The 11,625-nt window shown below is 39.8% G+C and overlaps 1 protein-coding gene across 2 annotated transcripts; it reads right to left on the bottom strand.

Annotated features, from left to right (window-relative positions):
- Positions 1-520: 520 nt before the first annotated feature.
- Positions 521-11,527, bottom strand: BCL2L15 (BCL2 like 15). Of its 2 annotated transcripts, XM_082380434.1 has the most exons (4): positions 8,208-11,527; positions 7,767-7,888; positions 3,493-3,717; positions 521-2,855 (listed from the first exon to the last, which is right to left on the bottom strand). In XM_082380434.1, the coding sequence occupies exons 1-4, from the start codon at positions 8,332-8,334 to the stop codon at positions 2,838-2,840; spliced, it is 492 nt and encodes a 163-aa protein (XP_082236560.1). In that variant the 5' UTR covers positions 8,335-11,527; the 3' UTR covers positions 521-2,837. The 2 variants fall into 2 exon arrangements, with proteins under 2 accessions (XP_082236560.1, XP_082236559.1); XM_082380433.1 differs by having other exon boundaries at positions 521-3,717.
- Positions 11,528-11,625: the final 98 nt, after the last annotated feature.

Below are 11,625 nucleotides of genomic sequence, written 5' to 3'. Positions count from 1 at the left end.
TATGAATTCCAAATCACAGGGTCTCCAAATTGTTTAAGCAGTGCTTAAAATATTCCAGGCACTGGGCTAAGCCCTTGACAAAGTGTACTGTATCTTCTGTCCCTCACAGTAACCCTATTGTGGAAACATAGGCACAAAGAAATTGGATTACTTGCCCAATGTCACATGATTTGTCTATGGTGAAACTAAGTTGTTAAAATCAGACAACCTAAATGCATTCTTGATCTCTGGGCTACAGTGTCTTCTTCTTGCAGCCCAAATCACTTCAGCATTCCTAGGATAGAGGGTGGCCTAACAACAAACACAACACCCAGGCCAGAGCTGCTTTACCCATTTGCCTGGCATACTCCCCAGGGGCACCATATCCTCTATCTCAAGATGCTACAGTATAGGGGAGTTCCCTGGTGGTCCAGTGGTTAGGACTCTGTGCTTTCACTGCTGTGGCCTGGGTTCAAGCCCTGATTGGGGAACTAAGATCCCACAAGCTGTGTGGCATGGCCAGAAAAAAAAAATACTACAATTTATTTTTGTCCAGTTTTATTGAGCTATATAACATTGTGTAAGTTTAAAGTATACAATGTAATGATTTGATATACATATATAGTAAAATGATCACCATAACAAAGTTAGTTAACATATCCATCACCTCACATAGCTACAATTTGTGTGTATGGTGAGAACTTTAAAAATCTACTCTCTAAGCGACTTTTAAATATACATTACAGTATTGTTAACTATAGTCACCATGCTGTACGTTACATCCCCAGAACTTTTCATCTCATAGGAAGTTTGTATCCTTTGACAACCTTCATCTGTTTCCTCTACCCCAACCCCCCAACCCCTGCCCCTGGCAACCACCGATCTGCTCCCTATTTCTATATCATTCAATTTAGATTGCACTTGCTGAGAATTAGTTCAAATGCATACAGAGAAGAATTTTATTTCATGAACAGAACAGCATTAGTCAAAGTGAAAATAATGATTTCACCTAAGAGGTCAAATACCACAAAACTCACCATGCTGAGTTTACAGTAATGTAAGGGACAGAGGAATACATCAAGTGTCTTAAATTGGTAGCAAAAAAAGCTAATTTCTTCTAAAGAGAAACATGAAATCTCATTTCTGGATTACTTAATCTAATTGTGATTTATTGAAGAATAGAGGAAATAGCATAACTTGAAAAAGTCAGAATACATTAACAGCACTACAGCTTTATTTCTGTGTATCTAGGGGAGCCAGATGGCTGGCTGGGTGAAGGGAGGGGATGTGGTTAACTTTGTTAAACTTTAGCCAAAGCCATTAACGCCTCTCTTAAAAAAATAGATATAGCAATGCTTTAGTAGTGATTTTCTTCCTGATGTTCAGGTAAATTGTCTGGTTTGGGGACTTAGAGATGAAGAAGTCTCTATTTGATGACTGCCTACTAATCTATGAGATTATTAAGAACTGTTATGAGATACACAGACCATAGAAACCATATGCTTTACCTCCAATCACTTGCGGCAGGGCCAGGGAAATATATACCTTCTATCGAATACTCAGGAGTCACCGAACTCCTTTTGCCAAAGATTCTAGAGAAAGTGTGGACTACGCAAAAACTAACAAACACTCAGACTAAATTCTGAAAAAGGACTTATCCTATCTAGAGTTCTGTTTGGAATTATCAGGATTGCAACAGAGTTTAAATTACTCAAGGAGAAATGTTCATTTAGCTTTAGAGCAGGGGTCTGCAAACTTAAAGGGCCAGATAGTAAATATTTTAAGCTTTACAAGAGAGGCTATATGGTGTCTGCCATAACTACTCAACTCTGCTGCTGCGATGCTAAAACAGCCATGAATAATATGTAAACAAGTGAGTGTAGTTGCATTCCAATAAAACTTTCTTTACAAAAAAAAAATTTAAAAAGCGGTAGGCTGATTGGGCCTGTGGGCTCTAATTTCCCAACCCTTGCTCTAAAGTGACGGTTCTCAAAATTTATGTGTACATTAGAATCACCAGTGGATCTGATTAAAAAGTTAGGAACCTAGGCCCCAGCCCTTCCCTACAGAATCAGAATATCTAGGGGATGGGGCCTAGAAATCAGCAACGTATAAGGTCACATGCAAGTGGTATGCAAACTGCACTTTGAAAAACACTGTGGTATGTAGCTAGCCTCATCTAAGCTGGGATGGCCCTACTGTCCCAGAAGTGGGCCAGCACTTCCTGCATCCTGTGGCAATAAAAATGCAGCAACTGTTTTATCACTCTTTGGCCTTCCTAGTAGAAGAGCAGATGAACAAAGTGCTATTTTTTTGCTTCCAGCCTTGAAAATACATAAAATAATTGGGCTCAGGTGAAATTAATATGAGATTTAGGTTATGAATTTAAAAGAAAATCCTCAACTTAAAATAACAAGGTTTTCTAACCAAAGATCTCCCTGAAACCCTTTAGACCGCAAAATTAGTAGACAAGATCCTTACCAGAGGACAGGACTAAATCTGAAGGAATGGTTTACTGTGTGCTCCCTTTTCCCCACAGTATCTCCAGCAAATGCCTGCCCCGTTGCCTGGAATTCCACTACTAACAAGTCATTATTTTAAGTCTGGAGGTCTCTACTTCAACAAAACCTCATTAAAACTCATGTAAAAACAGAAAGTATAAAATCTCTATAGACCTCTGGGAGCTGCTCCTAACTTTAACAATCAGTAGAAAACAGGTTATTCAGCTAAGTTCAGTTCTGTCCAAGAGAAAGAGGGTTTTGATTTGGTTGTTTCTGTTTTAATTGCCAGAGATCAGTCACCCGATCAGTCAAAGAAGATCAAAATTTTTCAGGCTGGAAAACAGCTCCACCTCTTCTTCAGCTCTCCAGATTTTCCTAGGAAGGACAATGAATATCCTACAGTCAAAGGAATGGTCTTCAGGAACTCCCTAAAGAAGCCAGAATGACCCACAGATAACTCCAGGGAAGGCAGCTCTTACTAAGGCTTCTGCTGGTCTTGGAAATGAAGGGGAGTGCTCTAAGAGAGCAGATGTTCTAATGATTACTAAGGCATGGACTTAGAATGCCTCCTACCGTTACCACTACAGCAGATGTCACTAATTGTTTTTTGTTAGATAATAGTAAGATGATTCTGAACTTCCTCAACACACACTCAAAAGATGTTAGGGAAAGAAGACCCAGAAATTTACCAGTAGAGCAAAGTCAGACTTGAGATTAGAACTCCACCACTAATATACTTCATAGATGATTATGTATAGGAAACGGAAATTAGCTTGACAAAGTTAGCAGTCAACATTTTAGGCAGCCTGGCTCTGGGTCCAAGGCCCGCTGGCTGAGCTTCTGACTCCTCCCCTTTTCCATGGCAAAAAAATCCCGGCATTTTCAGCAAAGTTGGAAGGCCAGTTTTCCTGCATGGTTTCCAACTGATGGAAAGAACCACGACTGGAGTCCCAGAGATTAGTACAAAAACAATGCAAATGTCTAGCAAAGCCAGGGGCCCCAAAATACTTACCCAACCTCCCTGGCCCTGGATATACTCTCGGATGGCAGTGTTCCCACTGATCATATTTGTCATGCGCGTAGCCACCTGTCTTGCCATCTCAGGAGTCATGCGGACCACATATTCAAGAAGTTTCACTGACACTGCCAGAAAGGCTCTCTCATAAGCCAAGCTGGAATCCTGGGCACACCAGGCCTTGCTGAGAGATTTTACTGTGTCCTGAAGTACAGCTCCTGCCTGGGGTAAGATATGGGATCTATTAGTGGAGTATCACTAAAAAAGTACAGTAGGCTGCAGGTGTAGGAATCCAGTAAAGCAAGTGTTTCTCAAAGAGTGGCAAGTGCACATTGGTTGTATCTAAGGTAATCTTAAGAAGTAGATGGATATAATTCAAAAAGAATCATGTACCACAGTGTTCACTGCAGCTCTATTTACAATAGCCAGGACATGGAAGCAACCTAAGTGTCCATCCACAGATGAATGGGTAAAGAAGATGTGGCACATATATACAATGGAATATTACTCAGCCATAAAAAGAAATGAAATTGAGTTATTTGTAGTGAGGTGGACGGACCTAGAGTCTGTCATACAGAGTAAAGTAAGTCAGAAAGAGAAAAACAAATACCATACGCTAACACATATATATGGAATCTAAAAAAAAAAAAAAAGAGAAAAAAAAATGGTCATGAAGAACCTAGGGGCAGGACGGGAATAAAGACGCAGACCTACTAGAGAATGGACTTGAGGACACGGGGAGGGGGAAGGGTAAGCTGGGACAAAGTGAGAGAGTGGCATGGACATATATATACTACCAAATGTAAAACCGATAGCCAGTGGGAAGCAGCCGCATAGCACAGGGAGATCAGCTTGGTGCTTTGTGACCATCTAGAGGGGTGGGATAGGGAGGGTGGGAGGGAGGGAGATGCAAGAGGGAAGAGATATGGGGATATATGTATATGTATAGCTGATTCACTTTGTTATATAGCAGAAACTAACACACCACTGTAAAGCAATTATACTCCAATAAAGATGTTTAAAAAAAAAAAGAACAGAAAAAAAAAGAAGTAGATGGATAAACTTTTCTTACTTTAATATTTTTACTTTATTGTAATGGGTATTAGAAAAAACCTAAGCAGCCCATCAAACCCATGATTTGCTCAGGATGAACAAAATAATTAAAGGAAAAACAAAATGATTTGAAAGAAAAATACCAAGTACATCATAGCAGAGTTGGTCAAATTCTGAAGGTATGGCTTTAATGACTGAAGTCTGGGAAACTCTAAAGTAAAAAATAGATTAGCTTTTCCTCTTTCTATCTCCTTCCCCAGAAGTTTGATCCAAGAGTCATTAGGTAGGGCCGAGCAAGGTCTACTGTGGTGTAGTGTAGGGGACCCATGGTGGTCAAAGCAGGGTGTCAGAACCCAGACAATCCGAGAAGGGCATCCACGGTGAGAGTACCTAGATCCTGGTTTCCAAATAGCATTCTCCATTAAAAGAAACTAGAGCTCCCTGGCAAATGGCTAATTTCAGGCTGGGGCTTGGAAAATATAAGACCTTCTGTCAGAAATTAAAGAAGTACTCAGAGAATGATAGGGACATGCCAAAAAGACACAGTCCAGGTTGAAAGGACTCCTACTGGTGGAAGCTAGGGCAATTTGAGCATACAGATAAATAATAATAGTAACAGATTATACCCACTGAATAAAGTAGGAATTCATGGGTCCACGTTGATATAAAAAATAAATAAATGAATAGATTAAAATTTTGGTGAGAAATGGGGTATTTATGTGGTTTCAAAGTACCTCCCTACAAGACACTTACTAATTAAAGGTGAAAAGATTAACTTGACAGTGAACAAGGCTTGCAGACACCATTTTAAGTGATTAAAATTAACACCAGTACTGGGACAAATTGAAATCTGCGTCACTTGATAGGATGCAGTGATATGAACACAGCAACACTTCTGTGCTATTCCTACCAAAGGTACATATCCTGTATCAATTCAAGAGGAAACATCAAACAAACCCAAGTTAAGGGACATTCTTCAAAATAATTAGCCCATAATCGTCAAGTGTCAAGGTCATGAAAATCAAGGAAAGACTGAGGAACTATTCCAAATTGAAGGAGATGAAAGAGACATGACAACGAAGTGCAATATCTGATTCTGGCCTAGATCCTTCTGCTATGCAGGTGACCCATGAACAACTCAGAGGTTAGGGGAAACAATCCCCTGCATAGTTGAAAAACTACATATAACTTTATGGTTGGCCCTCCATAACTGCGGTTCCACATCTGCAGATTCAACCAACTGCAGATCGTGTAGTACTGTAGTATTTATTGAAAAAAAATATGCATATAAGTGGACCCATGCAGTTCAAACCTGTGTTGTTCAAGGGCCAGCTGTAAGTGAAAGTGACATCGTTGGGACAACCGAGAAAATCTGAGTGGGATCTGAGGATGAGATGATAATGTATCAATGCTAAATTCCTGGTTTTGATGGTTAGATTGTGGTTCTAAAAGAGGATGTCCTTGTTTGAAGGGGGTGATGGAACAGCAATGTTGGCTACTTACTCTCAAACGATTCAACTTTTCTGTGAGTTTGAAGCTGTTTCCAAAATAATTTTTTAAATTAATTTTAGAAGAATTTTAGAATTTTAGAATTTTAATTTTAATTTTTTAAATTAAATAGAAAAAGTAGATTCAGCTACCAGCTACTTAGGAAAGCTTCAGTGCAAGCAATTAGGTGTGATAAGTCCAGTTCTGCCTGAGCTGCATTCAGTAGGAAGATAAAGCGTAATGGTTAAGGGTGTGGTTCAGCACAGAGATACACAGAATAGATTGGTGGTGACCAGGAGGTAGGGCGTGGTCAAAATGGGTAAAGGGGGGACTTCCCTGGTGGCACAGTGGTGCCTGCCAATGCAGGGGATACGGGTTTGAGCCCTGGTCCAGGGAGGTCCCACATGCCACGGAGCAACAAAGCCTGTGGGCCACAACTACTGAGCCTGTGCTCTAGAGCCTGCGAGCCACAACTACTGAAGCCCACGTGCCTAGAGCCCGTGCTCCGCAACAAAGAGAAGCCACTGCAGTGAGAAGCCTGCGCACCACCACGAAGAGTAGCCCCCGCTCACCGCAACTAGAGAAAGCCCACGTACAGCAACGAAGACCCAACGCAGCCAAAAATAAAATATTAATTAATTAATTTAGAAAAATGGGTAAAGGGGGTCAATTTTATGGTGACAGAGAGAAACTAGACTTCTGGTGGCAAGCATGCTGTGGTGTATACAAAAGTGGAATTATAATGCTGCACACATGAAACTTATGTGATGTTATAAAGCAATGCTACCTCAATTTAAAAAAAAAGTGTGATTCTGGAATCAGTCTGGGTTCAAATCCTAACTCCACCACTTACAAAGTAATCTAATTACTTATTTCCCTATTCTTCAGTTTCCTTATCTGCTTAAATGGATACTAAGTCAGAAAATACTTTTTGAGGGCCTATTGTATATCACGTTCTGTTCTAGGTTGTGTGAATATAGCAGTGGACAAAATGGGTTAGCTGTTTGCTCTCACAGTGTTACATGCAGATGGGAGAGGTTGCACTGTGGATAAGTTTCTATAATGTCTCATAGAGTGGTGTAAGGACCAAATGAGATAATAAGTGTAAAGCATTTAGAATACTGTCTGGCACATGGTAAGTGATGAGTTAATATTAGCTGTCATTATTGATATTAATCAGCAACCTCTTTTAGAACGTTGCCTATGGTATTTACATCCCATACAGAGTCCAGGAATCAGGACACTGATGAAAAGCCAGATGCGCCCTAGTGGGCTGCTGTAAGTGCTTATCCTTCATTGCATCGGATTTGTCAAATGCCTATCCTTCCTGTATATAATTTTATTGCTGGACCTTGAGGAAAAAAAGATGTCCACTACCAGCAAAATAAATATTAAAACAGGTGCATAAAAGAATAAAATGCTTTACCAAGAATAAAATGCTATATATATGCTCTATGCCATTAAGCACAGCTCTGATGAAAAACAAATAGAAACCATCTGAAGGCTGATCAGCCTATGCCAAAAGCTCTCCACCTCAATACCACCTAGGCTTTGATTAACTGCTAAAGAATTGGCAGTTGAAGAATTCCTGCTGTATCTCCTTAGATGCATTAAGCCCCCAAATCTTTCACAGAACATTTCTAGTCACAGTCATATAGGAGTAGTAAGAGAAGGACATCTGAAACAGAAAAAAAGCAGCAAACAATAGAAGGAAGTAGCAGAAACTTGACCTGTCCCTGAATGGTTTCTGCGATGATGTTTCTGGCAGGAGCTTCCAATTCTCCATTGAACTTGTCACCCAATATCCGAAGGCGACCAACAATGATGGCCACATCAAAAGAGCAGACCTCTCCTAAAACAGAGGGAACACAGTCACATTCGTCACAATGTTTGAAGGGATGGCAAGTCCCAGGAATCTGGGCATTGAAGAAAGTTCTCTAGACTTTTAAACAATTTGGGCATCATTCTCTCCCAAGAAAACATTCAATATTCTGTCAACACCAATAGAAGACAGAAAATCTCCCTTCACTGAGAATCTCTTTCCCTTCTATAAAGACTTCAGATATTGCTGAAAGCTTAGAGTTTGCCTTTTGAAACTTAAGAAGAAGTAAGCAAGCACATTCAGATTCTCTTGTTGACCTGCAATTACCACCTAAGGCCAGAAGCCTTACCTGAATCTGGTTCGTTTGCACAACGTAGGGTCCGGTTGGCAACCTGACAAGTGGGACCTAAGAAGTCTGTGAGTAGAGAGTCTACAATGCATTCCGTTTGCTCCTCAAAAGTTCGGGGGCTCTTCATTTTAGGTGTTTACGGCCAAGTTTTGCTTTTCTACAAAACAAAGCAGTTTTCAGCTCAGAAGGAAGTCAGAAACACTGGTAAACCAGATGTGTCCCTCTTGTAAAGTTTCTTAGTGGGACGTGGAGTCCTGGAGCCTTTCCCACCACCTGTCTTCAAAACAGCTGCTCAGAAAGGTGGGACTTCTCTGAAGAGCTCACCCACACACAGCTGGGGAGGTTTGCTGAAGACTTTCAGTTCCTTATCTCAGAGCCACACCCAAGCCAGTACCTAGGGTTAATGAATAACTTTAATAGTTAGATAGCCAATCTAGAACTGAAAGAGTCAAGGAAGAGCCTCTTGGGCAACACTAAGAAACTTCCTGCTGGGTTCTGGGTACGGTGTAATTTAAAGAAAGAAATTTTGAAGTTCTATTACACAAGCATTCAACTCCTGACTATGGCATTCGTTTGCCACTATCACACACCGATTACTTACTGAGTACCAGTGTGTAAGAAACTACACATACTTGGCACTATAAATAACCCAGAAAAATGACACAGATACAGTTCCCATCCTCATGGAGTCATACTTCAGCATGAATGACAGATATTAAATGACTAATCATATAATTTCTTGTGCTTATTAAGATACAGTGTGTTATTACAGTGTATAATAAGGAAACAAACCTGGGAGTAAGGAAGGCTTCCTTGAGTAGTAACATCTGAGATGAGCTCTGAAGGACAAGCAGGGATTTATTAGGCAAAGAGTAGGAATAAGACCATTCCAGATGGAGGGTATAGGATATACAAAAGCTGAAAAGGTGAATAAAAATTTGGGCATTTGAGGAATTGTAAATGGGGACAACACAAAGTATTTCACAGGGAAAGAACAAGGATTAAATAAAATAATGTTATGTGGAATGACCCAGCAGTATCTGACACACAGCAAGTGTTAAATATCTTCCTTTTAGCCCAAGGTCTAATGACCAGGATAAAAGGGATCTGGGATTTACTCTCTAATAGAATTAATTGGGATTTTCCTAACAGGGTTGGACTCCATTGTCGTTTTACAGGTTCTCAGGATTGGACACTTCATAGTGGCTGCCTTCTTAATGTTAACTACACCTAGATTCTGGGTTTGTATCTCAGAAGCAGCACTCAAACCTATCAGCCCTTCCAGGTATTCTGACCTGGTGAACTAGTAAGAGATTCAAGCATAAACAGTAAGTTAGTTGTTCAAAGTGGAATTTCTAGCTTGCAAGATAATCAGAGCCAATCTTCTGCTTTCTATTCCATTCTAAAAAAAAAAAACATCATAAATTCCTTTCAGACTAGGAGCAGGAATTATGTAGCTGAAGGGCCATTTTTATTTGTCATTATCAATCATTAGGGCTGAAACTTCAGTTTCTACTAAATAGCCTTCAGACCTCTAATGTCAGAGATAATTCTAGGCCAACCTCCTTTCACACTAGAGTGAGCCACTGACAAGTTAAGGATTCCAACAAGTACATTTATGACATACTCCCAAAATAATATACAAAAACAAAAAATTATAAGATACTATCCAACTGGTGTTAAATAGCTTGCCCAAGGTAAGTGGCATCAGTTAAGTGGCAGAATAGAAATTTAAAACCAAGTGTGTCTTACCATTAATAATAAACCTTTTCCCACAATAATAAACCACCTTCCTCATTTCACTACTGATATGCTTATGGGCAAATGCCATCTTGGGAATCTAATCTTTGCATAATCTTATCTACCCTTTGCATTATCTGTACAATCAATGTTGTAAGGCTATAGAAACACAGTATACCCTTCATGAGCAATGTGGGGTAAAATTTCCTCCTTTGTTTATTTCTCTCTGGGCCTTCAATGTAGCACCCTCCCAACCACTCCTTTCCCTCCTTACCAGCCCACATACCCTTCACTCTTGCAGTTCAAATATTGTATTCTTAATTATTACTAAAAAATGAGGCCAGAATTTTTTCACTATCACTTGCTTCTCTTGCTGTTCTGGTGATAGCAATTAATATCCCTTTCCCAAAGCCTCATCTCATTACATCATTGGCTCAAAATCCAGGATCTTGTCATCTGCACCAGGTCTGCATGTGAATGAGGATCCTGGGGTACAGCTCCTCTCAACATGAAGACCTATAACTAAGAAAAAAAGTTCTTTGTCTCCCCTCCCCCAAACACCCAATATATGAGAAAGGGACAAAATAATTTTAACAGAACTCCCATTCAAAAAGGAGGAGGGAATGGAGACATTTAACAGTCGCTGGTCCATAGCGGTAAAATTATCATCAGGAACTATGCAAATGATTGCCTCTGTAATGTTCCAAAGCACCAATGTCATTGGTGGGCACTCATTGTATGTGTTACTATTTACCAACTAAGACAGACATTAGAAGGCCATTTTTCTAAAAGCAGAGTATCAACTACCCTCATGGATTTTAAAGATAAGCATCTACTTATATCATCAAACCATATATCTGCAGAGGCTAGAGAGCTCCTAGGGAGAAGGAATATTAAATAATTAACTTCATGGTATACTTAAGCTTTAGTCATTTTGATTGTAAATTAGTAAAACTAGACTACAGTTAAGAGAAGTCAGTTCTTCACTGAGATCATTTTAAAATTACACTTTTCAAAAGCAACAGTTGCATATTCTGCTATGCCCCTACTTTACAGAAAAGCAACCAGGTAGGGCTTAATCTTCTAAAAGCTCCGATAGTTGGGATCACTTTAGCAACATTCAATTGCTGAGCTGTACCTAATTTTCTTTAGGTCAATATTTCAATTATAGTCTTTAATTTTTTAAAAAGTCAATCAATTTACTCAGTTTCTACCACTTACATTCTGTTCCCTTGTAACACTTAAAACTGGCACTCACACTTCGATTTTGTTTTAATACCTAATTAAACATTCACAGCTTAACTGAACAAGTCAAAACATGGGAAGCAATTCTGAAGCTGTTCTGATTCCCCTACTTCCAGCCCCTGGGGATCCATGGTCTCGATCAGACTTTTTCAACTGGGGGTGATTTTGACCCCCACAGTAACTTGGCAATGTCTGAAGACAGTTTTAGTTGTCACAACTAGGGGTTCTATTGGCATCTAATGGCATAGATCAGAGATACGGCTAATGATTATCCTACAGTGCACAGGAAAACCCCCCACGGCAAAGAATTATATGGCCCTATATGTCAGTAGTACCACTTTTGAGAAACTCTAGTCTAGATGGAATTCCATCTATTGTCTTCTATGTGGTCAACGCAATATAATAAAACACACTTCAAACACCAACCCCCAAA

The sequence above is a fragment of the Balaenoptera borealis genome (genome assembly GCF_965194805.1).
Source record: "Balaenoptera borealis genome assembly, chromosome: 1".
NCBI lineage: Eukaryota > Metazoa > Chordata > Mammalia > Artiodactyla > Balaenopteridae > Balaenoptera > Balaenoptera borealis.
Note: the sequence above shows the minus strand (reverse complement) of the source record. Positions and strands in the feature narration are given on the sequence as shown.

Bases quoted from the DNA above. Each gene is read 5' to 3' on its own strand.
- BCL2L15 (XM_082380433.1), bottom strand. From the start codon at position 8,334: ATGAAGAGCCCCCGAACTTTTGAGGAGCAAACGGAATGCATTGTAGAC. The intron at 7,889-8,207 runs GTAAGGCTTCTG...CCTCTGTTTTAG, and splicing joins TGCAAACGAACCAGATTCAG to GAGAGGTCTGCTCTTTTGAT. The intron at 3,718-7,766 runs GTCAAGTTTCTG...ATCTTACCCCAG, and splicing joins CAGAAACCATTCAGGGACAG to GCAGGAGCTGTACTTCAGGA.